This window comes from Pristiophorus japonicus, chromosome 5 (genome assembly GCF_044704955.1).
Source record: "Pristiophorus japonicus isolate sPriJap1 chromosome 5, sPriJap1.hap1, whole genome shotgun sequence".
NCBI classification, from domain to species: domain Eukaryota; kingdom Metazoa; phylum Chordata; class Chondrichthyes; family Pristiophoridae; genus Pristiophorus; species Pristiophorus japonicus.
The window spans coordinates 203,948,627-203,975,692 of record NC_091981.1 but is presented as its reverse complement, the minus strand read 5'-3'; the positions used below and the strand labels follow the sequence as shown (position 1 = coordinate 203,975,692).

The 27,066-nt window shown below is 42.9% G+C and overlaps 1 protein-coding gene across 3 annotated transcripts in view; it reads left to right on the top strand.

Annotated features, from left to right (window-relative positions):
* The window catches only part of LOC139264567 (serine/threonine-protein phosphatase 6 regulatory ankyrin repeat subunit A), a 235,379-nt gene that overhangs the window by 145,894 nt on the left and 62,419 nt on the right, over window positions 1-27,066 (top strand). For all 3 annotated transcript variants that reach the window (XM_070881239.1, XM_070881238.1, XM_070881240.1), the window contains exons 13-14: window positions 5,395-5,463; window positions 14,387-14,527. In XM_070881239.1, the coding sequence (XP_070737340.1) occupies window positions 5,395-5,463; window positions 14,387-14,527 (210 nt within the window). The remainder of the gene's footprint in view (window positions 1-5,394; window positions 5,464-14,386; window positions 14,528-27,066) is intronic.

Below are 27,066 nucleotides of genomic sequence, written 5' to 3'. Positions count from 1 at the left end.
AATTTTAAACTTATCATATCGCCTTGCAATCTGCATAGTTCTAACGAAAAAAGACCACATTTTTAAAGTGTTTCTTTGTATCATATTTCCTCATACCAGGCAGCATTCCAATGAATCTGCCGAGTACCCTAGCTAAAGTCTCAATATTCTTCCTATAGTGTGGAGCCCAATACTGCACACAGTACTCTCCAACGGGTCTTATTACAGTTTTACATAGGCTTATCATTATCTCTTGGGGCTAGACTTTCCATGTGATCGGCAATTTTAAAAGCCGCTAATTTCGTCTTTCTAATTTGGGCGATAGCCTTAGCGATGTGAAATGGGCGATAGCAATGTATTCAGTCAAGCAAGGCTGGTGTCCATAGCAACGGTCGTTCTGCGCGTGCGCGCTTTTTTTTTCAGGCAAATAACTTTCCCGCGATTCGGGCAGTCGGGGTCATCTGCGCATGCTCAGAAGGCAAAGGGAGGGAGAGCGAGACGGAAGCTTTTTGAGGAGGTATTTTTTGAAGGAACTGTGAATATAAGATGGAGATGTATCACGAGGAGTCGGGAGAGCGTGTGGAGGAGGTTGCAGGGAGAAGGAGGGCGAAAGCCTTCTCAAGAAGCAAATGAGGCCTTAGTGCATGAGGTCGAGACTCGGTTGGGCCAATTAACCCAAGTTGGGCATGGGAAACCTCTTTTCCCCCCCCCCCCCCCCCTCCGGATTTACCAATGAATATAGGCGGATATCGCCGCTGTTGTCTCATCTGTGGCCCACGATAGGCATGAGGCAGACCAGTGCCGCAGCGCTGGAACAGTCTTGTTGTAAGTATTAAATTATTACATTTATAATTGTAATGATGCACTGACTCATTAATTAGAATGTAAATCTGTGGGATTGTAATTAAGCTGGGTAATCTTGGGTAGCTTCCCTGTTAAGATTTGGACTGTGGTCGGAACTTGCGCCCTTTAACTCTGATTTTGCTGAGATGCCTTAAACTTAATCGACAGTATTAATTATTATTTAAACGCTTTGATAGAAAATTGGGGCCAAAGGAATGACTGGAAACAGACAGACCGCAAACACTTGGCATTTCTATCACTTTAGTTTAGGAGAATTATTAAATTATATCACTGCTTGTGTGCTGTGAGCAACTCTTTATAACTTGGGCACCGTCTCCTTTTTGGTTATGTTGGTAGATGGAGGTACGACTGAGCACTGAGGGGTCCGGTCAGCTTTGCCCAGACTGAGTATCTCTCCGGCTGCTGTCAATCACACAGTGACCCAGCCTGGACTGGGGGAGAACTGCCCTGGCTCACTATGTCCTGGGACACTTTGGGTCATTACTCCAGCCACATGGAGGTCTCCGAGCACAGCCCAGGGACACAGTGCCCCCTCCCATTACGGTCCTGTCATTGCCAAGCTCACCAGCGGTCCTAATTTCCCCCGCCCCGGGGATCCCATCGATTCCAATAAACCCTCAGGCGCCGAATGGCACGGCCCGTGGATGGGACCTTTCCTGGAAATTGTACGCGAGATGTTTGGTGTCAAGCATTAGTTCCTAAACATGATCTTATTAAATATTTTCTCTGAACGTAGATGTTATAACCATGCGTCCATTGGATACAAACCATATTAGCATATAACATTAACGATGAATAGCATGTGGGGTGACTAATTGTGGATTACAATATCTGCAATAGTACCTAGTCAATTAGCTTATGCTGTGCTCTTGTCACATTTGCAGAGGAAGATATCCAAGAACCAGGCAGAGTGGAGGCGGACCGGAGGAGGGCCTGCTGACCTCACCCTCTGACCGATCTCGAGGGGGGTGTCGCAACCTTAGTGGGCAGGCATAATCGTTCTGCCACCCGTGGTGGTGCAGATCCTGTTGTTGTGCCACGTGAGTAATGTGTAAAGCAGTGGTAAACCAGTAGTAATTTAATGCCATTTGATTATAATATATCAATGATGTAATGTTATGCATGCAGCTTCTGTACTCTCATGTTAATCATATGTAATGTGTCTCGTTCACACTTATTGCAGTAGTGTTGCTCCTCATACATATGCCTGTGCAGCGCAAGCATTCTCATGTCTCCCCTTCTCTTCTACTAACCTCAATTATGTTTTCCAGCTCCACAGGCGCAACAGGAGGCCCTGGAGCATCACCACTACCACTAGGTCGTGCTCACCACGGGTGAAGAAGAACATACAACCGAGGAAGAGGAATGATGAGCCGGAAAACTCATCTGTGGTACCTGCGGCCACGTCATTCTCAATGGATGAAGTACCGGGGCCAAGCGGCTCGCAGCAGGGCAGTCCGAGTCGTCCAGTGCCCACGCCGACCCCGCGGAGGTTGAGTCGGCGAGGTAGGCACGTGTTGCGATGGGCAGATGTCAATGAGGACATGGCATCACTGTCGAGGGCTGACATAGGTTGAGAGCTCCTCCAAGCGCTTGGTGGGTTGACCAGCAACATTGCCACATTATCTGCTAGAATATCGGGAGTGCATGGGGCAGATGGTTGCGGCAATGAAGCGCACGACCGACTCTGTCGATGCCTTGTAGCATGCGATAGTTTCGGGATCCAGCACTGCACCCCAAGATGCCGTACCACTAACCAGCACAACAGATGCAAGACAGGAGGAAGAACTTCCTTCTGACTCGGAAGACATTTCTTCGCAAACCTCTTCTCGATCCACTGAGGCCATTCTGCCGATGACACCCCCCGCCCCCACAGCTGCAGCCCTCGCGGTGCTCTGCTGCAAGATGTTTTTGTCCCGTTACTAGGGGATTAAATGGGAAAGTGGGGGTTACAACGGGGCAGGGGGCGGCAAGTTCGGGGAGGGAAGCGTGGCCGCAGGTTGGTGGGGGGTAGTGGGCGTATATTATTGTTTTATTATTATTTTTTTTAATTGGTTGATTGTTGGGGATGGTGGGAGGGTGTTTTTGTTTTATTGTTGTTGAAAAAATATTGTTCACTGTTGGGGGATGTGGGGTGTTATATATAGTTTGTTTAAAATAAATTTAAATCATTTAAATTATTAAAAATTATTATTTAACTTTACAATTGTTGTGAAGTGTCTTTTAATAATGCAAGTTAAAACATCAATACAAGGGTTGCAAGCCATGGCCAGGCAAGGATGAATTGTAACACAACTGTAACTCACCTTCGTAACTTCACGCAAAGCGTTCATTTATGAGCTGCTGACGCAACAGTTTTGCAGCTGCGTAACTACCACGGGCTTTTCCAGTGGTGTGGAGGCATGGGTTCATCGCCAGGCTGATTGTCCTCCCCAAGGTTCTCCTCGTCCTCCTGAGGTGGACCGGCAGTCCCATCTGGCAATTGTTGTCCTCTCCTGATAGCTAGGTTATGCAACATGCAGCACACCACAATGAACTCAGGGTGATATTGTAGGTTGCCTCCTGAGTGGTCCAGGCATCTGAAGAATTTGTCTTTTCAACAATATTGCGTGTGGCTATATGGCTCTCATTGTCGTGCTTCTGGGCATCTGTCTGGGGCTTTTGCAGGAGGGTCATGAGCCAGCTGGCAAGGCCATATCTTTTATCCCCCAGCATCCAACCATGACCTTGTGGCTGACTCAACAGGTCAGAGACCATGCTCTCACGCAAGATGTGCATTTCATGGATGCTCCCGGAAAATTTGCATTTACTGCCATGATTATTTGCTTGTGGTCGACAACGAGCTGCACATTCAGGAAGTGGAATCCCTTTCGGTTCCGAAACACACCTGCATCCTATAAAGGTGCTAGCAGGGCGATGTGCGTACAGTCTAATGCTCCCTACACCTTGGAGAAGTTTGCTGTTTTCGAGAACCCCAAAGCCCTTTCACTCTATGCCTCCCTGGTCATAGGGAAGTTTATAAAGTCCATCCTGCGTGCGCAAAGGGCTTCAGTCACCTGTCGAATGCAGCAATGTGTGGCGTGCTGAGCGATCCAGCAAATGTCACCAGCTGAGGCTTGAAAGGAATCCGATGCGAAGAAGGAAAGTGCCGCAGTAACCTTAACCTCAACAGGCAGTGCGGTCCTGATGGTGCTCGTAGGCTGTAGATCTCCTTTAATGAGCTGGCATATCTCACCGATTACCTCCTTTTGGAATCGCAGCCTTCTAACACAAGTCCAGGTATCATCGCTTATTCCTGTAAATGCGTTGGGTGTAACGTCGTCTCCTCCTCAGCAGTCTGCCACCTCTTTGGGCACATAATGCTCTTCAGTGAACCTTCTCCAATCACTATTCTGCAGCATGTGAGTAGTCATCAATACTGGTTGAGAAATTACAGGCCCCATCACTATAAATGCTCTAATCTGTCTTCTTCAATTGTCCTCAACAAATACAATGTGATTAGATGATGGGCACGATTCAAAAATGCCCTTAAAATCACTCTCAAATTACTTCCCCTCCCAAACACTTCAAGCAGCCTTTTATTAAAGATCCTCCGTGGCGTCCATACTGTCGGGTTAAGGTCAGGTGAGTGCAACTTTTCTTGAGCTTCTTTTTGAGTGAGCAATCATTTGAGCAAATTATGGGCGAAATGCCGGAAGTAGCGCTCGGCGATAATCAGGCGCTAGTTTCCATTATAAGCAGTATTCTGGGCCTTGCACGAGGATGACGTCATTTAAAAAAAAAATAGGTCGGACGATGCAGCTTATTCCTATATGCCGAAAGTTGCGCCAGCGATAAATGGGCTATAATCAGGTGCTAGTTTCCATTTTTCATCAATTATGGGCGATAGCCTGAATCTCAGCGCTTATATGGGTGCTAAATGGGCGATGATGTGCCGAAAGTCTAGCTCTTGGTTTTATATTCCATATTTCTTGTGATAAAACCTATAATTCCATTTTTTACAGCCTTATCATCCTGGTGTTCTGACATCAGTGTCCTGTGAACCTGTGCCCCAAATCCCTCTTGTTCCACTGCACTGAGGCTACTTCTATTCAGAGTATAATTATTGCTATTTTTTAAATCAAAATATAACACGTCACACTTAACGATATTGATTTTATCTGTCAATTTTTAGCCCACTGCCCCGATCATACCTATATTCCTTTGCAGCTTCGTTAGGTCTTCTAAATAATTAACTATACCCTCTTTTGGTATCATCTGCAAATCTGGACCCATGAAACTGCACCCCATCAAGGAGAAAATAGGCAAGGAAAAAAGGCATCTCAAAATACATTGGCATTTTAGTGTTTTTTTAAAAGTAATAATTCAGTGCCAATATTTTCCTAGAAACTGTTAATGTAATAATTCATTATCAAAGGCAGGACAGGCTAAAGTTACACTTGCTGCAAACAGTTGTACAATTTTATGATTAGAGTGCATAAAATATTATCAATATGTTTGCTGAATTTCAACATAATTTATTTTATAGTTTAGTTTTGTTTGTTTTTTTAGAAATCTGGAATGCTTAAATCTGTTGCTTAACAGTGGAGCTGATTTCAACAAAAAGGATAAATTTGGACGGTAAGAAATGAAGCTGACTTCTAGGATAATTCATTATGCAGCTAAGTAACACTTGGAAATATTTATTTCTATAAATACTAAGAATATGTACACAGTGATCATTCCAAATGTACTTATAAAGATGTGCCTGCCTCTCTCTTGTGTAGTTTTCTATCTCCTTTTTTTGGTGCATGTTTCCTCGTATCTGTTTGGTTTTGCTGTTTCATTTTCCTTTCAAATGAACTGAGGTTGCTGTGAGCATTTGATCTGTTGGTCCTCATTGCAAATGCTGTTTTACTTTGTCAATGCTTATTATCTTATTGGCAGGTCAATCCCTGTGTTTCTATTTATTTTGGCCCATCATAGCATCATCTCAAGAGTCCACTCAGACCATTGTCCAGAATATTAGTGTTCTAGAAGCTAGGTTTTCTGATGCAGCACAATCTGATTTTCTTTGGCATTTAAGTTGCAGATGTACTATTACTATTCTCAGTGCCTCAATACTGCTTCTGGCTCTTCCAAGGAGGGCTTTTGATTTTATTTCCCTTGAGATGCGACAATGAAAGAAATACTAAGGATTCATGTTAGCTTGGGACATGAGGCTCCTCCTTTTCCAATGGAATCTTCCCAGTGTTCCAAGTTGTCTCCCATCTACTGCCATCCCTTCCCAAATTATAGCCTAGTAATTTACATGCATCTGCTTACAACAGTGCTGTAGAACACAACATTCTGGAAGCAAGTCGAGGCCAATTTTGCCCTCTCTGGGGAGGGTGGAGAGGGGGTGGTAAAAGATCCCATGGCAGTATTCAAGGAGAAAGGGAATTCTCAGTTTGTCCTGGTCAATATTTATTCCTCAACCAACATCATTAAAAAGATTATTTGATCATTTAATTCATTTCCTAAATTGCAACAGTAACTACACTTCAAAAGTACTGAAGAGCTTTGGGACAACCTGGGGTTGTGAAAGTTGCTTTATAAATGCAAGTTATTTATTTTCTTTCTTTAAAACCAAGTACCATGTCTATATAGCAATGAGTCAGATTTCCATCTCTTGTCAGAAGGAATATTCTGTGGGTATTTCATGTAAGATATAAGAACATAAGAAATAGGAGCAGGAGTAGGTCATACAGCCCCTCGAGCCTGCTCCGCCATTCAATATGATCATGGTTGATCTGATCATGGACTCAGCTCCACTTCCCCGCCCATTCCCCATAACCCCTTATCTCCTTATCCCCTTATCGTTTAAGAAACCGTCTATTTCTGTCTTAAATGTATTCAGTGTTCCTGCTTCAACACCTCTCTGAGGCAGCAAATTCCACAGATTTACAACTCTGAGAAGAAATTTCTCCTCGTCTCTGTTTTAAATGGGCGGCCCCTTATTCTCAGATCCTGCCCTCTGGTTCTAGTCTCCCCCATCAGTGGAAACATCCTCTCTGCATCCATCTTGTCAAGCCCCCTCATAATCTTCTGAATTCCAATGAGTCGAGGCCCAACCTACTCAACCTTTTGTCATAAGTCAACCTCCTCATCCCCGGAATCAACCTAGTGAACCTTCTCAGAACTGCCTCCAAAGCAAGTATATCCTTTCATAAATATGGAAACCAAAACTGCACGCGGTACTCCAGATGTGGCCTCACCAATACCTTATGCAGCTGTAGCAAGACTTCCCTGCTTTTATACTCCATCCCCTTTGCAATAAAGGCCATTGGCCTTCCTGATCACTTGCTGTACCTGCATACTATCCTTTTGTGTTTCATGCGCAAGTACTCCCAGGTCCCGCTGTACTGCAGCACTTTGCAATCTTTCTCCATTTAAATAATAACTTGCTCTTTGATTTTTTTTTCTGCCAAAGTGCATGACCTTACACTTTCCAACATTATACTCCATCTGCCAAATTTTTGCCCACTCACTTAGCCTGTCTCTGTCCTTTTGCAGATTTTTGTGTCCTCACACATTGCTTTTCCTCCCATCTTTGTATCGTCAGCAAACTTGGCTACGTTACACTCAGTCCCTTCTTCCAAGTCGTTAATATAGATTGTAAATAGTTGGGGTCCCAGCACTGATCCCTGCAGCACCCCACTAGCTACTGGTTGCCAACCAAAGAATGAACCATTTATCCTGATTCTCTGTTAGTTAGCCAATCCTCTATAAATGCTAATATATTACCCCCAACCCCGTGAACATTTATCTTGTGCAGTAACCTTTTATGTGGCACCCTGTCAAATGCTTTCTGGAAGTCCAAATGCACCACATCCACTGGTTCCCCTTTATCCAACCTGTATCCCCTACATCCTCAAAGAACTCCAGCAAATTTGTCAAACATGACTTCCCCTTCATAAATCCATGCTGACTCTGTCTGACCGAATTTTGCTTTTCCAAATGTCCTGCTACTACTACTTTAATAATGGACTCCAACATTTTCCCAGCCACAGATGTTAGGCTAACTGGTCTATAGTTTCCTACTTTTTGTCTGCCTCCTTTTTTAAATAAGGGCGTTACATTTGCAGTTTTCCAATCTGCTGGAACCTCCCCAGAATCCGGGGCATTTTGGTAAATTACAACCAATGCATCCACAATCCCTGCCGCTACTTCTCAAGACCCTAGGATGCAAGCCATCAGGTCCAGGGGATTTATCTGCCTTTAGTCCCATTATCTTACTAAGTACCACCTCCTTAGTGATTGTGATTGTGTTACGTTCCTCCCCCTCCCCCCGCCTCCCCCATAGCCCCTAGGCTATCCACTGTCAGAATATTGTTAGTGTCCTTTACCGTAAAGACTGATACAAAATACTTGTTCAGAGTTTCTGCCATCTCCATGTTCCCCATTATTAATTCCACAGTCTCATCCTCTAAAGGACCAACATTTACTTTAGCCACTCTTTTCATTTTTATATACCTATAGAAACTCTTGCTATCTGTTTTTATATTTTGTGCTAGTTTACTTTCATAGGGGTAAGCCACTTAGGACCGAGATGAGGAGAAACTTCTTCACCCAGAGAGTGGTGAACCTGTGGAATTCTCTACCACAGAAAGTTGTTGAGGCCAATTCACTAAATATATTCAAAAAGGAGTTAGATGTAGTCCTTACTACTAGGGGGATCAAAGGATATGGCGAGAAAGCAGGAATGGGGTACTGAAGTTGCATGTTCAGCCATGAACTCATTGAATGGCGGTGCAGGCTCGAAGGGCCGAATGGCTTACTCCTGCACCTATTTTCTATATTTCTATCTTTCCTTTCTTAATCATTTTTTTTAGTTCTTCTTTGCTGGCTTTTAAAAGCTTCCCAGTCTTTTGTCCTCCCACTAGTTTTGGCCACTTTGTATGCCCTTGTTTTTATTTGGATACCGTCCTTTATTTCTTTAGTTAGCCACGGATGGCTATCTTTTCTCTTACACCCTTTCCTCCTCACTGGAATATATTTTTCTTGAGAGTTGTGAAATAGCTCCTTAAATGTACACCACTGTTCATCAACCATCCTATGCTTTCATCTATTTTCCCAGTCCATTTTACCCAACTCTGCCTCATACCTTCATAGTCTCCTTTATTTAAGCTTAGTACGCTGGTTAGAGATCCAACTTTTTCACCCTCCATCTGAATTTGAAATTCAAACATGCTATGATCACTCATTCCGAGGGGATACTTTACTAGGAGATTGTTTATTAATCCTGTCTCATTACACAGGACCAGATCTAAGATAGCCTGCCCCCTGGTTGGTTCCGTTACATACTGCTCAAGGAACCCGTCCCTTCCTCACTCTATGAACTCCTCCTCAAGGCTACCCTGACCAATTTGATTTGTCCAATCAATATGGAGGTTAAAATCACCCATGATTATTGCTGTTCTCTTTTTACAAGCCCTCACTATTTCCTGGTTTATGCTCCGACCAACAGAGTTGCTACTGTTAGGGGGCCTATAGACTATGCCCACCAGTGACTTTTTCCCCTTATTGTTCCTTATCTCCACCCAAACTGTTTCAACACCCTTATCATCTTTAATTCAGTTAACAAAATGTAGTGCATGTGTACCTAATATTTGGGTTGCTACATAAGTGTTACTTAAAATTGCACTCAGGCCAAATTTATTGTCCAGATTTATGTTTGTAAACAGTAAGCAAACCACTGGCTCTAAGAACCGGATGATTCCCAGATATTGCCCCAAATACCTTGCTGTGCTCGAAACTAGCTTAATTTATTGAGAATCCCACTTCTGTTTTTCTGCATGATTTTGCCATAAATGTAGAGGTTGTACAAATAAGGAAGAACTTTAGATTACCTACCTTCCTCTTTCTTATGAATGTAGTTCTCTATCTGACACTTTTTTCTTATCAATGTTTTTTCTGTTTCCTTTAATTTTCAAGTGAAATGAGATTGCTGCTGGCACGAGCCCCATTTATATTAAAAGCATGAGTTTGGGTACTCTCCTAATCATGGAATTCACTTGTTAGTCCTTGCCTTGTTGGTCTGATTGAGCTGTGGGAACCATATGACTCATTTCCCCATTACGTTAGGGATCTGTGACCCATGAGTGTTGAAACTCACTACATTTATTATTTCTCTAGTAACAGCATCTGCTCTTGTGCTTCACCTTTATGTGCCCCTCTTCCACTTGACTTGACTGCATTGACCTAATGCCACATTTGGACCATCTTTGCTTTGTACATCACTCCCAACTGCACAGCTATTTAACTCTTTCCCAGCTGTCAAGGAACCAACTAGAGAGCTGGCCATCCTAGACTGGGTGATGTGTAATGAGAAGGGGCTAATTAGCAATCTTGTTGTGCGAGGCCCTTGGGAAAGAGTGACCATAATATGGTAGAATTCTTTATTAAGATGGAGAGTGACACTGTTAATTCGGAAACTAGGATCCTGTACTTAAGGAAAAGTAACTTCGACGATATGAGTTGTGAATTGGCTAGAATAGACTGGCAAAGGATATTTCAAGGGTTGACGGTGGATAAGCAATGGCAAACATTTAAAAATCACATGGATGAACTTCAGCAATTGTACATCCCTGTCTGGAGTAAAAATAAAACGGGGAAGGTGGCTCAACCGTGGCTAACGAGGGAAATTAAGGATAGTGTTAAAACCAAGGAAGAGGCATATAAGGAAAAAGTAACAAACCTGAGGATTGGGAGAAATTTAGAATTCAACAGAGGAGGACTAAGGGTTTAATTAAGAGGGGGAAAATAGAGTATGAGAGTAAGCTTGCAGGGAACATAAAAATGGACTGCAAAAGCTTCCATAAATATGTGAAGAGAAAAAGATTAGTGAAGACAAATGTAGGTCCCTTGCAGTCGGATTTAGGTGAATTTATAATGGGGAACAAAGAAATGGCAGACCAATTGAACAAACACTTCGGTTCTGTCTTCACGAAGGAAGACACGAATAACTTTCCGAATGTACTGGGGGACAGTGGGTCTAGTGAGAAGGAGGAACTGAAGGATATCCTTTATTAGGTGGGAAATTGTGTTAGGGAAATTGATGGGATTGAAGGCTGATAAATTCCCGGGGCCTGATAGTCTGCATCCCAGAGTACTTAAGGAGGTGGCCCGAGAAATAGTGGATGCATTGGTGATCATTTTCCAACAGCCTATCGACTCTGGATCAGTTCCTATGGACTGGAGGGTTGCTAATGTAACCCCACTTTTTAAAAAAGGAGGGAGAGAGAAAACGGATAATTATAGACCGGCCAGCCTGACATCAGTAGTGGGGAAAATGTTGGAATCAATCATTAAGGATGCAAAGCAGTGCATTTGGAAAGCAGTGACAGGATCAGTCCAAATCAGCATGGATTTATGAAAGGGAAATCATACTTGATGAATCTTCTGGAATGTTTTGAGGGTGTAACTAGCAGAGTGGACAAGGGAGAACCAGTGGATGTGGTGTATTTGGACTTTCAAAAGGCTTTTGACCAGGTCCCGCACAAGAGATTGGTGTGCAAAATCAAAGCACATGGTATTGGGGGTAATGTACTGACGTGGATAGAGAACTGGTTGGCAGACAGGAAGCAGAGAGTCGGGATAAACGGGTCCTTTTCAGAATGGCAGGCAGTGACTAGTGGAGTGCCGCAGGGCTCAGTGCTGGGACCCCAGCTCTTTACAATATACATTAATGATTTGGATGAAGGAATTGAGTGTTATATCTCCAAGTTTGCAGATGACACTAAACTGGATGGCGGTTTGAGCTGTGAGGGGGACGCTAAGAGGCTGCAGGGTGACTTTGACAGGTTAGGTGAGTGGGCAAATGCATGGCAGATGCAGTATAATGTGGATAAATGTGAGGTTATCCATTTTGGTGGCAAAAACATGAAGGTAGAATATTATCTGAATGGCGGCAAATTAGGAAAAGGGGAGGTGCAACGAGACCTGGGTGTCATGGTTCATCAGTCATTGAAGGTGGGCATTCAGGTACAGCAGGCGGTGAAGAAGGCAAATGGTATGTTGGCCTTCATAGCTGGGGGATTTGAGTATCGGAGCAGGGAGGTCTTACTGCAGTTGTACAGGGCCTTAGTGAGACCTCACCTGGAATATTGTGTTCAGTTTTGGTCTCCTAATCTGAGGAAGGACGTTCTTGCTATTGAGGGAGTGCAGCGAAGGTTCACCAGACTAATTCCAGGGATGGCTGGACTGTCATATGAGGAGAGACTGGATCAACTGGGCCTTTATTCACTGGAGTTTAGAAAGATGAGAGGGGATCTCATAGAAACGTAACAGGTTCTGACGGGACTGGACAGGTTAGATGTGGGAAGAATGTTCCCGATGTTGGGAAAGTCCAGAACCAGGGGACATAGTCTTAGGATAAGGGGCAGGCCATTTAGGACTGAGATGAAGAGGAACTTCTTCACTCAGAGAGTTGTTAACCTGTGGAATTCCCTGTCGCAGAGAGTTGTTGATGCCAGTTCACTGGATATATTCAAGAGGGAGTTAGATATGGCCCTTACGGCTAAGGGGATCAAGGAGTATGGAGAGAAAGCGGGAAAGGGATACTGAGGGAATGATCAGCCATGATCTTATTGAATGACGGTGCAGGCTCGAAGGGCCGAATGGCCTACTGCACGTATTTTCTATGTTTTCTTAGCCTTTCACTGAATCCCGCCCTCCCAGCTGCAATTCTGCATCCTGCTTTCCTTGTCCAGACAGAGTACTGTAGTCCTGTGCCCAGGTCTGGCAGATTCCTCTCGTGGGTTTGGGCTTGGAGCAAGTAAATGGCAGAGATTGGGGAGATGGGTAGAGTGGGGGCTAAGCAGGAGTTCTCCCCACCAAACAGCAGAATAGGGGAAAACCACATGACTCTTGAAATGTACTTCTCCAGTTATTTACCTGTTCATAGTATGGTGTATGCATTTTCTTGTACATGGAACGTGAACAATATTAAGTAAACTAATATATACTAGTCTTTGTACAGAATGCAGATGCTCAAAACCTCCTTTTTGTTCTGTCAACAAAGAATTATATTTATAATATAGTTTAATCCCTCCCACTCATTCTTCTTCTTTTGGGGAAATAAATAATAAGATAAATGAGATTGCTGACTTGTAATCCCTTCCATATATAGATAGTTTTAGACTTAATTTGTTTGAAATTATTTGTTTTGTTTGTTGTATTGGATGTCTTTTATCATGTTCCCTGTAGCTGCTGTGATGCCATCCATGGTGAAAGAATTAATGGTTGTGAGATCAGCAGTTGATTATAGAGAACTAATTTCAGTAAATATTTAATTCATGCAATCATGTGATGGCTCAGTGGAGCTTACACTCAAGAGGATGAGGGGAGAACGTGGGAAAATATATTTTTTTAAAGAGTTGTGGAGAAGCTAGATCCAGGAAAATTATTCTTTTAGGCATAGCTTTGAGGATTCCAGTTCAATATTATGGGTATTAAAGGAACATATGAAATTTAGACACTTTTGTTTATGTATGACGCTAGTGCAATAGTGAGACAGGTTATTAGTATTGGCGGCTGAACTGTAAAACGTGGTGGGATTCAAGCACTAGTAATGAGGATACAGGGCTATTAGTTCTCGCATCAGGTAGGTTCTTGATGGAGGCTTAGTCAGTGTCAGCTGTAGCTCCGTGGCTAGCACACTCGCCTCTGAGTTGGAAGGTTGCGGGTTCAAGTCCCATTGCTGTCCCACATTACAACAGTGATTACACTTCATTGGCTGTAAAGTGCTTTGAAATGTCTGGTGGTAGTGAAAGGTGCTATATAAATACAAGCAGGGAAGGCTAGGTGGACCAAAGCATTACTATGTTACGACAGGTATAACATCTCGAATCCGGAATTGTCCGAAAACCGGACATTTTTGAGGCAGTCAAGATGGCAACATCGGGCAGTGAGGGACGAGGAAACCGTTTTTTTAAAAAAAAAAGCAGGGTCGGCGGGCGGCGAGGAACGCCAACATCAGGGTCTGAAATCGGTAAAACTCAAAAACCGGCACGGATTCGGTCCCTAGGTTGCCGGATTTAAGACTATTGATTTTCTTGTCAGAAATCTGGCAAAACCCAAATACTAGCATGGACTCAGTCCCAGGGTTGCTGGATTTCAGACATTGTACCTGTATTTGTAAATGGACTGCCTGGCACGGATACTAGTAGGCTGAAAAGTTAGCTAGGGTTATTGCTCTTGATTGCTATCTCAGACCGTAATTGGGAAGTGTTTATGTGTAATTGATTGAGGACAGGATTGAGCTGAGCTGTGATGCCCCTCAGCTTGCTGACACTAGGCTCTTGCACATAAAATGGCTACTTGGACAAAGTAGTGGATGATTGGCAGTGCCCATGGAACCGTATCCCAAACGGAATCATGAGAAGAGGGAAGAAAAAAAGAGAAAATTGGCAGGGCAGGATGGTTAGAGGGACTTCATTCGTGGTGTGGTTCAGAAAAATAACCAGGCTGGAGCGCATGATATTAAAGGATGTTTACTCAGCTCTCTCTTTATTCTTTTCAGGACCCCACTGCATTATGCTGCTGCTAACTGCAACTATCAGTGCCTGTTTGCTCTTGTGGGATCTGGAGCCAGTGTAAATGACCTTGATGAAAGAGGATGCACACCGCTTCACTATGCAGCAGCATCAGACACAGACGGAAAGTAAGTGATGCACGCTGGTTTGAAAAGCTGGAAACTGGCAATGACATGGCTCACTTGATTTAACTTCATTTGTGTATACCTAGTTTTTGAGGCTACATCTATTCACTTTCTCCCTTTTAAAGGAAGTAAGCTAATGATACCAGGTTTACAGATTTGAAGTATTTTTGAATTGGAGCATGTATTTGCAAAGTTATAAATTGAAGATGTCTATAACTATTAACTGGAGCACCTAATTTGCAAATTATCTAACAAGATTGCCGATCGCTGGTAAGTAGCTCATGTATTGGTCAGTATGCTACCTGTTCTTGAATTGGAGCTTTTGAAAGGGTAAATTGAGTTTAAACAGTTTTTTTTTTCTCTTTTCCCCTCCAAAGAGCTTTTAATTTCGCTGTCTTCATTCAAATTTAGTTACTCGGTCCATTGGTTTTTGTTGCATCGTTATCTAAAGAAAAACATACAATCATAGCATTTTACAGTACAAGACCTACAGACAGTTTGAGTTACAATGATAGCAAGACATCAGAATCTCCATCTCCTTGATCTGTCAGGTGCTGTATGCACTAGATTCCTTCATAGGGGTCTGGTTATATTTTCCAACTGGATCCATTATTCCTTTATTTTTTTGCCAGCTCTGTGAAAGAGCTATCCACTTTGTACCATTCCCCTGCCTTTTTCCTAGATGCAATTTATTTTCAAATATTTACCCACTTCACTTTAAAATGCTACAATGAATTCTGTTTCAACCATGGTTTCCATGTGCTAACAACTCCTTAAAAAAAATCTCCTAACCTCTACCATTGTTCTTTTGACGATGGTCTTAATTTTATGTGCTCTAGTTAATAATAATGGAAATAGTTTTCTCCGCTTTACTTTCTCAAAATGCCTCATCATTCTGAGCACCTCTAGCACATTTCCTCTTATTTTTATGTTAATGTTTCAAAGCCTCTTATCCCCGTATCATCTAAACGGATCTCTAATGTATTCTTTACATGCCATTGATATCTTTGCGAAAGCACAGTGCCCTAAACTGGACACAATAGTCTAACCGCTAGCCAGTGATTTCCATAGATTTAGCATTAACTCTTTGCTTTTGTCCTCAGTGTGTTGATCTTACAACTTCATTTTGTCCTCCTACTTTTAAAGATTTGTACATTTGAACCAATAAATCTTCCCGTTCATATTCTTTTAAAGTTTAGCCATTTAGTGTATATGTCCTTTCCTTATTATTATTCCCAAAATGCCTCACTTCTCTGCATTAAAATTTAATCTGACTTCTATCTGTCAAATCTACTATCTTGTCGTTGCTTACAGTCCTCTTCACAGTTAAAATCTCTATTTTTGTGTCATCTGCAAATTTGAATATTGTGCCTCTTATCCCTAAGTCCAAATCATTTAGCAGGGAACCCAACAGTAACCTGTGAGACACACCACTTATTAAATCTCTCATGAAATAAACATTTCTATTCTATAAACTATTTATTTTCTTTAATTACCTATCCATACTTTATGAAGCCTTTTACAAAGTACAGCAGCATTTGGTATCCTGGTACAATACATTGGTGTGCTACTCGTGTTGCATTATGGAAAGGTTTAAGAGAAAAGAAATGAGAGCAGAATGTTACAATACAAACTCCCACCAGCTGTCATTCTCATAGCAAACACAAAATCCAGCACCCATATGCAAGTCTATGAATTTAAGCAATGTCTTGTGCCCAAGGTAATCTGGACAAATTTGCCCTGGATAAAAAAATAGATTTGTTTTATTATTGCTGGATTACATGAGGATTTCCATATTGGTCAGATCAGACACTTTTGTAATGTATTAAATCAGTTTATTCAGCATCATTTCCAGAAGGAAGCGGTAATACTAAGTTGTTGAAATCGCATCACAGCTTTGCATCAGATTACAAGCAAGTTTAGTCCATGTAAACAAACATTAAAATGTCTCTAAATTCTCAGATTTTGCAAGTAGCACATTTAATTTGGACCCACATCCACGATGAACAAATTACATGTGAAATTGAATATTTTACTTCGCTTCCACCTAGCTCATCACTGCCTAGCAAAACAGATGTTCCCTCGTGATTACATGTAGGGCAATGTTTATCTCCCTCCCTCCTTTGAAATCTGAAATGTGGCAGTGAAATTTAAAAATGTATCTTTCACAATTAAAGCTACCAATCAAAAATTAGAATTCAAAGACACAGGAACTATCTGATACAATGGTCATGCCTGTGAAACTAAATTCTATGGAGTGATTAACTGTATGAACACTGCCCCCACCTCCTCCCCCCCCCCCCCCCCCCCCCCCAACCACTGGAGCCACACATACAAACTTGACATGGCAGCGGCGCATGTGCATCCGAAGAACCGGCGGTAGTGGTGGGGGAGAGAGGCAGAATGGGAGGAGAGGAGCTCCGGTAGGGGAGAGGGATGTTAGAGGAAAGAAGAGCGGGGTAGAGGAGGGGGTGGGGAAACACAGAGGGGATTGGAGGGAGGGGGACACGGGATCAGCTGGTGAAGAGAGGCGAGGGAATCGGGGGGTGGGGGGGGGAAAGAGAGGATTGGAGGGCGGATAAAGGGGAGCAGATCAGAATGGGGGTAAAGGAGAGGAGATCGAAGGGAGAAGCACGGAGAATACACTGGGGATGGGGGAAGAACGTGATCCACGGCTAAAGGTGAGGTGGGGGGGGGCGGGTGTTGGTGGGGGAAGAACTCCAGATGGGAAGGCAGATATGTGTCTCTTTTCTTCCCCCCCCCCCCCCCCCCCCACCTCCCCCAGGTTAGACGTGGATCACAATCTTTCTCCCCACCCACCCTTCCCCCAACGTTCTCCCCCCACCCTCCGATACACCCACACCACGTTCTCCCTCACCTTCCCTCGCTCCTCTTTCTCTCCCCCGCTCCATCCCAGAACTGGATCATGCTCTTGACCATGAATGGCTTGAGTGGTAAGTGACATCATTGCACTGGACTGGGCAAAGTCTGGAAGTATGTCATTATTCACTTCGTACCCAATAAACCTATTAATGATCCGTGACCCACACACGCTGCCCCATCAGTCACCGCAGCTCTCACCCAGAGTCTTTAGTTTGACGGAGTGATTATTGACAGTGTGGGTACTTCTGATTTTCAGTTCACCCAAGATATTACCTTGCGCATGAGTTGGGCCACTTGATTATGTCATACTAAGCGCATGGTAAAAATCTATGATTCTACTAGTGATGTCATTTGCAATGGCATCACCCTCTCCTGTTCTCGTTGAATGAAATACGCCTCATTAAACCAACCTTGCAGCACAAATTATGTAAAATAGTCACTGCTGTGTATATAAGGGTTATGGGGAGCGGGCGGGTAAGTGGAGCTGAGTCCACGGCCAGATCAGCCATGACCTTGTTGAATGGCGGAGCAGGCTCGAAGGGCTAGATGGCCTACTCCTGTTCCTAATTCTTATGTTCTTATGTTCTTATTCGATAAGATGCCACATAAAAGGTTACTGCACAAGATAAGAGCTCATGGGGTTGGGGGGTAATATATTAGCATGGATAGAGGATTGGCTAACTGACAGAGAACAGAGAGACAGGATAAATGGGCCATTTTCAGGTTGGCATACTGTAACTAGTGGGGTGCCACAGGGATCAGTGCTGGGGCCTCATCTATTTACAATCTATATATTAATGACTTGGATGAAGGGAGCGAGTATACTGTAGCCAAATTTGCTGATGATACAAAGATCGGTGGGAAAGCAAGTTGTGAGGAAGACACAAAGAATCTACAAAAGGATATAGATAGGTTAGTGAGTGGGCAAAAATTTGGCAGATGGAGGATAATGTGGGAAAATGTGAGGTTATCTACTTTGGTAGGAAGAATAAAAAAGCAAATTATTATTTAAATGGAGACAGACTACAAAATGCTGCGGTACAGAGTGATCTGGGGGTCCTCGTACATGAATAACAAAAAGTTAGCATGCAGGTACAGCAAGTAATTAGGAAGGCAAATGGAATGTTGGCCTTTACTGAAAGGGGAGTGGAGTATAAAAGTAGGGAAGTCTTGCTACAACTGTACAGGGCATTGGTGAGGCCACACCTGGAGTACTGCGTACAGTTTTGGTCTCCATATTTAAGGAGGGATATACTTGCGTTGGAGGCAGTTCAGAGAAGGTTTACGAGGTTGATTCCTGAGATGAAGGGTTTGTCTTATGAAGAAAGGTTGAGCAGGTTGGACCTGTACTCATTGGAGTTTCGAAGAATGAGAGGTGATCTTATTCAAACATAAGATTCTGAGGGGGTTTGACAGGGTAGATGCTGAGAGGATGTTTGCCCTCATGGGGGAATCTAGAACTAGGGGGCATAGTTTCAGAATAAGGGGTCGCCCATTGAAAACGGGGATGAGGAGGAATTTCTTCTCTGAGGGTCGTGAATCTTTGGAATTCTCTACCCCAGAGAGCTGTGAAGGCTGGGTCATTGAATATATTTAAGATGGAGATAGACAAATTTTTGAACGATAAGGGAATCAAGGGTTATGGGGCGCGGGCGGGAAAGTGGAGTTGAGGCCAAGATCGGATCAGCCATGATCTTATCGAGGGGCCAAATTGCATATTCTTGCTCCTATTTCTTATGTTCTAACATTGCAAGAGCGATTACAAAACTAAAGATCTCAATGTATACTCACAGACGATCCACGTCACTAAAGTAAAAATGTCACTTTGGCTGGAGGCGACAGTCAGATGCAGGGACAGGAACAGAACTTCTGAATGCTGGTGCTCCTGAAGCCTACAAGATATTCATTGCTCCACAGATACAATAACTTTTACCCGAATATTTTCCTGATCCCACATAAGGAAATTAAGCTTACTGAACTTCATGACTATTAGGCAGCAAAAGAAAATATTAAATCCAAGTTATTCATCCTGCTTCTTTAATGTTTTTGGAACTTTTGTGCTCAAACTAAGGGATATTGTTACTGGAGATGTAAAATGGTTTCACTTCAGGCACCTGTGTCAGTATTAAGCTCTCCTAGATCAGGTACAGCATAATGCTTCCTATACACTGTCCCAGCAAGTATCTCAACCCCAACCTCCCCTACCACACCAATGTGATGCTTTTCCATTTCCCAGCCTGGCCTCTCTGAGTGGGACTGCCAACTTAGTGACAATTAGAGGCAAATTGGATAAAGTTTTGTGTCTCTGAATGTATGTCCACTAGGAATTAGATTGAGAATGACGAAACGCAGGTAGCACAAGATCAGCCTCTTTTTTTTTGTGTAATTCTCCAAACTTGACTTCTACGCCCTCTCTCAAATTAAATTCAGAATTCTCCCACATTTTCTCTCAAGTTATGAATATTATGACTAATTGCACAAATCTATGTCTCTTTTAAAAAATTAAGCCATGATGCCAGACCAAGGTTGTACAGAGCAGGAGAAGGGAAAATAACTTGACTGGTCAGGTGGTTCATCTTGGATTTAAAAAAACCTGTAGATTATATGGGAAAAGACCGAGGGAGGTGAGGAGATGCACAATATTGATGCCCCAGAATCAGTTACGGTAAGGGAGCGAGTGATTGGTCTCAATTTCAGCAGTGTACAGATGCAAGAATGAAGAACATGTATTGTGTCCAATTCTGGGCACCGCACTTTAGGAAGGATGTGAAGGCCTTAGAGAGGGTGCAGAAAAGATTGACGAGAATGGTTCCAGGGATGAGGGACTTCAGTTATGTGGATAGACTGGAGAAGCTGGGGTTGTTCTTCTTGGAGCAGAGAAGATTGAGAGGAGATTTGATCGAGGTGTTCAAAATCATGAGGTATCTAAACAGAGTAGATAGAGAGAAACTGTTCCCATTGGTGGAAGGGTCGAGAACCAGAGCACACAGATTTAAGGCGATTGGCAGAAGAACCAAAGGCAATATGAGGAAAAACATTTTTCCCGCAGCGAGTGGTTAGGATCTGGAATGTGCTGCCTGAGAGGGTGGTGGAGGCAGACTCAATCGTGGCTTTCAAAAGGGAGTTGGATAAGTGTCTGAAGGACAAAGAATGTGCAGGGTCATGGGGAAAGGGCAGGGGAGTGGGACTGGCTCAAGTGCTCTTGCAGAGAGCTGGGAATTCCAGAGATTAACAACTGAGTGAAGAAGTTTCTCCTCATCTCAGTCCTAAATGGCTTACCCCGTATCATAAGACTGTGTCTCCTGGTTCTGGACTTCCCCAACATCGGGAACATTCTTCCCGCATTTAACCTGTCCCATCCCATCAGAATCTTATACGTTTATATGAGATCCCCTCTCATCCCAATGTAACCCCACTTTTTAAAAAAGGAGGGAGAGAGAAAACAGGGAATTATAGACCGGTCAGCCTGACATCGGTAGTGGGTAAAATGATGGAATCAATTATTAAGGATGTCATAGCAGTGCATTTGGAAAGAGGTGACATGATAGGTCCAAGTCAGCATGGATTTGTGAAAGGGAAATCATGCTTGACAAATCTTCTGGAATTTTTTGAGGATGTTTCCAGTAGAGTGGATAAGGGAGAACCAGTTGATGTGGTATATTTGAACTTTCAGAAGGCGTTCGACAAGGTCCCACACAAGAGATTGATGTGCAAAGTTAGAGCACATGGGATTGGGGGTAGTGTACTGACATGGATTGAGAACTGGTTGTCAGACAGGAAGCAAAGAGTAGGAGTAAATGGGTACTTTTCAGAATGGCAGGCAGTGACTAGTGGGGTACCGCAAGGTTCTGTGCTGGGGCCCCAGCTGTTTACACTGTACATTAATGATTTAGATGAGGGGATTAAATGTAGTATCTCCAAATTTGCGGATGACACTAAGTTGGGTGGCAGTGTGAGCTGCGAGGAGGATGCTGTGAGGCTGCAGAGCGACTTGGATAGGTTAGGTGAGTGGGCAAATGCATGGCAGATGAAGTATAATGTGGATAAATGTGAGGTTATCCACTTTGGTGGTAAAAACAGAGAGACAGACTATTATCTGAATGGTGACAGATTAGGAAAAGGGGAGGTGCAAAGAGACCTGGGTGTCATGGTACATCAGTCATTGAAGGTTGGCATGCAGGTGCAGCAGGCGGTTAAGAAAGCAAATGGCATGTTGGCCTTCATAGCAAGGGGATTTGAGTACAGGGGCAGGGAGGTGTTGCTACAGTTGTACAGGGCATTGGTGAGGCCACACCTGGAGTATTGTGTACAGTTTTGGTCTCCTAACCTGAGGAAGGACATTCTTGCTATTGAGGGAGTGCAGCGAAGGTTCACCAGACTGATTCCCGGGATGGCGGGACTGACCTATCAAGAAAGACTGGATCAACTGGGCTTGTATTCACTGGAGTTCAGAAGAATGAGAGGGGACCTCATAGAAACATATAAAATTCTGACGGGGTTAGACAGGTTAGATGCAGGAAGAATGTTCCCAATGTTGGGGAAGTCCAGAACCAGGGGTCACAGTCTAAGGATAAGGGGTAAGCCATTTAGGACCGAGATGCGGAGGAACTTCTTCACCCAGAGAGTGGTGAACCTGTGGAATTCTCTACCACAGAAAGTTGTTGAGGCCAATTCACTAAATATATTCAAAAAGGAGTTAGATGAAGTCCTTACTGCTAGGGGGATCAAGGGGTATGGTGAGAAAGCAGGAATGGGGTACTGAAGTTGAATGTTCAGCCATGAACTCATTGAATGGCGGTGCAGGCTAGAAGGGCCGAATGGTCTACTCCTGCACCTATTTTCTATGTTTCTATGTTTCTATCCTTCTAAAAGGAGAGAGATGAGGTCATGCATTTGTGCCAATAGTACCTCTCCGCCATAATTTAGTTCCTCAGTGGGGATTCCGTCTGCTCCTGAAGCCTTATTGTTTTTGAGCTGGCGGATGGCCTTTTCTACCTCGTGCAGGGCTGGTGTTTTGCTGAGATGGTGGCGGGTACCTTGCTGCGGGATGGAGTCGAGGACACTCATGTCAAAGGCAGAGTCTCGATTGAGGAAACCTTCGAAGTGCTCCTCCAAGGGGACCAATCAGAAATCTAGTCCAATCCACTTGTGCAAATAAATGCAGCCGCAATTCAAATACAATTCTCCCTTGGTGAGCTGACCCAGCACTGTTAATGGCAGTCATCTGTGATGCATATTAAACAATCCACCTTGGCAGAGGTGACCCAAACTCATTTGAAGTGTCTGCACAAAAGCCAGGGATGTATATTTCACCTGATATAGCAGCACACAGACCTTTCAGAAATTAAAGAAGCCATTTTAACCTAGTCACAATCTTGCAAAGCTATGAATTCCCATAAGAAAATATTTAAAATAGTGTCCTTGATGAGTGTCTCCCCGTTCTTGGCCAGCAATGGGGTGGAGCCTCAGGTGCTTGGGCTGTAGGTGGACTTGACTGCAGTGAAGAATCCTTGCACATCATGGCTGTCGGCCAGCTGCTAATCTCCTGTGCTTTCTCCACCCACCATCTATTCTTTAGGTCACGGGTTTTTTGTTGGGCGGGCAGCAGTTGTCAACCAGCTCCTTTCGGCGGGCCACATTGTCTGCATGCCTGACACAGGACTTCCAAAGCAAGCACTCTACTCGGAACTCTTACACGGCAGGCGATCCCCAGGTGGGCAGTGGAAACGTTTCAAGAATACCCTCAAAGCCTCCTTGATAAAGTGCAACATCTCCACCGACACCTGGGAATCTCTGGCCAAAGACCGCCTTAAGTGGAAGAGCATCCGGGAGGGCACTGAGCACTTCGAGTCTCATCGACGAGAGCATGCAGAAAGCAAGCGCAGGCAGCGGAAGGAACGTGTGGCAAATCAGAATCCCCACCCACCCTTTCCTTCAACGACTGTCTGTCTCACTTGTGACAGACTGTAGTTCCTGTATTGGACTGTACAGTCAACCGAGAACTCACTTTTGGAGTGGAAGCAAGTCTTCCTCGATTTCGAGGGACTGCCTATGATGATCTTGCTTTTCTAGGTGATCCTTCACAATTTATCAGGTAGATGCCACTGTCATGGCTGCCCCGAGCAGCTTCACTGGAACAACCTGCCTGTGACTATGACTCGATCAAATTGCTCTCCAGCAGGCAGGATTCAATTACACATTCCAAACTGTCGTGTGTCTTGTCCTCCGAGGGGACCAATCAGAAATCTAGTCCAATCCACTTGTGCAAATAAATGCAGCCGCAATTCGAATACAATTCTCCCTTGGTGAGCTGGCCCAGCACTGTTGATGGCAGTCATCTGTGATGCATATTAAACAATCCATCTTGGCAGACGTGACCCAAACTCATTTGAAGTGTCTGCACAAAAGCCAGGGATGTATATTTCACCTGATATAGCAGCACACAGACCTTTCAGAAATTAAATAAGCCATTTTAACCGAGTCACAACCTTGCCAAGCTATGAATTCCCATAAGAAAATATTTAAAATAGTTTCTTGTGATTTGAAACATGACAATTTTCTGACTCATCGCCCACAAGACACAATAAACATTAAAAACTCACCGCTAATTACAGAATTAGGAGATAGTTGTTACCTTCATTTTGACTTTGCCCACAAGGTACTCCCTTTTTGACACTTGCCCAAGTTTTTTTTTGTTGCTAGCTTTTACATTTTGGTGTTTTTATATTTTCAGGATTCTTCCTCTTATTTTAACTAATTATTTTGTATGCTTCTCAAACTTCTCATTTATTTTACTTATTTATGCAGTCCACTTTCCCCTTACCCAAACATTTCCAAAAATGCATGGAAAGTCAAATGCTGCATTTTCAGTTAATTATCTTGTCTAAATTAACACAAAAGGGTGCTTGAATATCTCCAAGTTAGCTGTTGTTTTTAAGTAGTTTGCTGGAAGTTTAATTTAATTGAAAATCAGTTTCGGTTTAGCACAGGTTGAGCTTGAAATAGCTGAGAGTTTTGTTTGCCTGAGTGATAGTCTTAAAAATATTTTTAAACGACCCATTAATGAGATTTAGGATGCCTGAGATCTGTGTACCAAGCTGGTTTTAAATGTAGCATTTTCTGATTACCTCTTTCAAAGCTTCCTGTAGTTTAGCAAGCAGTTTGATTTGGCTTCCTGTAATAGAATAGCTGTTTTGTGTGCAACTTTAATCATTTGTGCATGAAAGTTTCATTTTATGCTGTGTATTGTGGAATTGGTATTTTCGCATCCATCTGTGGAAGCTGTCTTTCTGTTCCTGGGCCACAGAAATGTTTATAGCACAATTTAGTAAAAGTTGCATGAATGGGGCATTTACTTCAAATTGCTTTACTATACCATATATTGGTATGTTGCATTGTTTTTTATTTATTTTATATCCTGCAACATAGTTTTAACCCATATTCCTCAATGACTTCCAAAATGTAAATGTGTAATACAACATAAATTGTAATAGGGAATAGGAAGATTTTTAAAATTGTGATCATTCTCTTGCCAGTCTTCCAAAGTGCAGCATGTGGAAAATCAGAAGATGACTGACTTGTTTTTTTTTGGAGGGGGAGAGGGTTCTTTTTCAAGATGTGAGATTTAAATGCTAGTGAACAGAATGCTTTTCACTTTTTACACCTGCTGTCAGCATCGAGCACACTCCCAAGTCAGTACAACATATAAGATGCAGTAGAATTAAGCTTCCTGTACACTGCCTCAACAATGTTCTTCAACTCAAACTTCTTGGTTTGTCATAAAATAAAAACAGAAAATGCTGGAAATACTCAGCAGGTCAGTCAGCATTTGTGGAGAGAAACGGAGTTGACATTTCAGGTCGATGACGGTTTTAAGCAACTGCTGATAGACTTGTGACCTCCGTGCCAAATAAGAACCAACTTATAGGCAGCTTTGTATTTTGCTTCGCACCTTTACAGTCTTGTGGAGCAGGCAAACATTCATCCATCCATCACTTGTTTGGATTTAAATTGAGATCCTAAAGACGAAAGAACTGGAATATTGTGTCCAATTCTGGGCAGAGGAAGTTAGGAAGGATGTTGAAGGCCTTGGAGAGTGTGCAGAAAAGATTTACGAGTGTGATTCCAGGGATGAGGGACTTCAGTTACGTGGATTGAACTCTTTAGAGCAGAGAAGATTGAGAGGAGATTTGATAGGTGCTCAAAATCATGAGGGGTCTGGGTAGAGAAGATAGAGAGAAACTGTTCCCATTGGCAGAAGGGTCAAGAACAAGAGGGCACAGATTTAAAGGCGACATAAGAAAAAAAAAGTTTTTATACAGCGAGTGGTTAGGATCTAGAATGCACTGCCTGACAGGGTGGTGGAGCCGGATTCAGTTGTGGTTTTCAATAGGGAGTTGGGTAAGTCGGGGGGGTGTGGGGGCGGTCGCACTGTGTCCTGCGAGAGAACAGCATCAGCAGGCGGGGCTATAAGTAAGAGAGCAGCCCCACAGTGCTTTAATATGCTATTAACTACAGTCTTAATCTGAGTCAATAGAAATTAACAGATATTTTTGGAAAAATGTAGTTACATTTATGGTGCAATTTTCCCAGTGTTAATTCTTCAGTAAAATTGATGAAATGTTTTTTCAGTTGCGACAGATGTTTAATGTAATATAGTAAGACTTAACATTGTTCCATTTACTTTTTTCAATGTGGTTCCCAGTGCCATTTTAATTTCTAAATCAATTGAATACATAGCTTATATAAAAATTACAATCTGAAAAAACAAAAATGTAATTACACAAAATAGTTAAACTTAATCATAAGATTAATGATTTAACTTTAGCAATTCCTACAAGAAGCTGTCTCGGCTAAGGTCTCCCCTTCTCTTTGCAGCATGGGGCTTGAGGTCTATTTCAGTTCCCATGTTGGAAATTTCCAGGTGCTACAGACAAATTCTGTGTGTTGTGAGAAAAAGATGCAATTTTCACTCTGCTTATGTGGGACTAGCTGAGTTGAGTAACGGGCTGAGAACTTCAATCGCCACCTCTGGAGCAAGTAAGCATAACACACCTTGTAATAACGGTGTGGAAATTCCAGCCTCCTCGGGTCCTTACTGAGTGCCTACGGACCCAGGAAGGCATCGCAAAAGCTGTTTTTCACCGCACAATGCGCATGTGCTGAAAACCAGCTTTTCCAGTCTGTCAAGCTGGAGCTTGACAGATCTTCTGTATCTCAGGAGTGAGGACATTTGCATGGGCAAGATTGCAGGATTTACCCATATCTTGCCCAGCAAATGTCCTCAAAATTCTTGCGTCTGATAAAAGCAGGCGTATAGCCTACTTTTACAGGTGTAAGAGTTTAAAAACATACAAAAATATAATTAAATTAAATTTAAAAAAAACACATTTTTAAAAACCCTGCCCACTACGTTGCATTTATTTTTAACCATAATTTTGAAAACTTTTTTAAAACTCGTCAATATTTTTTCTCAAGATATTTATTAACTTTAATTTTAATTATGTGAGGTGTGTTTTTTTATTTTTTGTGTTTAGTGTGTTTGGTTTTTTTTTTCCAATAGCAATGAGAACTCGTAGTTATGGAGTTCTCATTGCTATTAATGAGAAAGCTGTGGACTTGATTGGCTGAGCAGTCACACTTGACTGCATCTTCTGCGT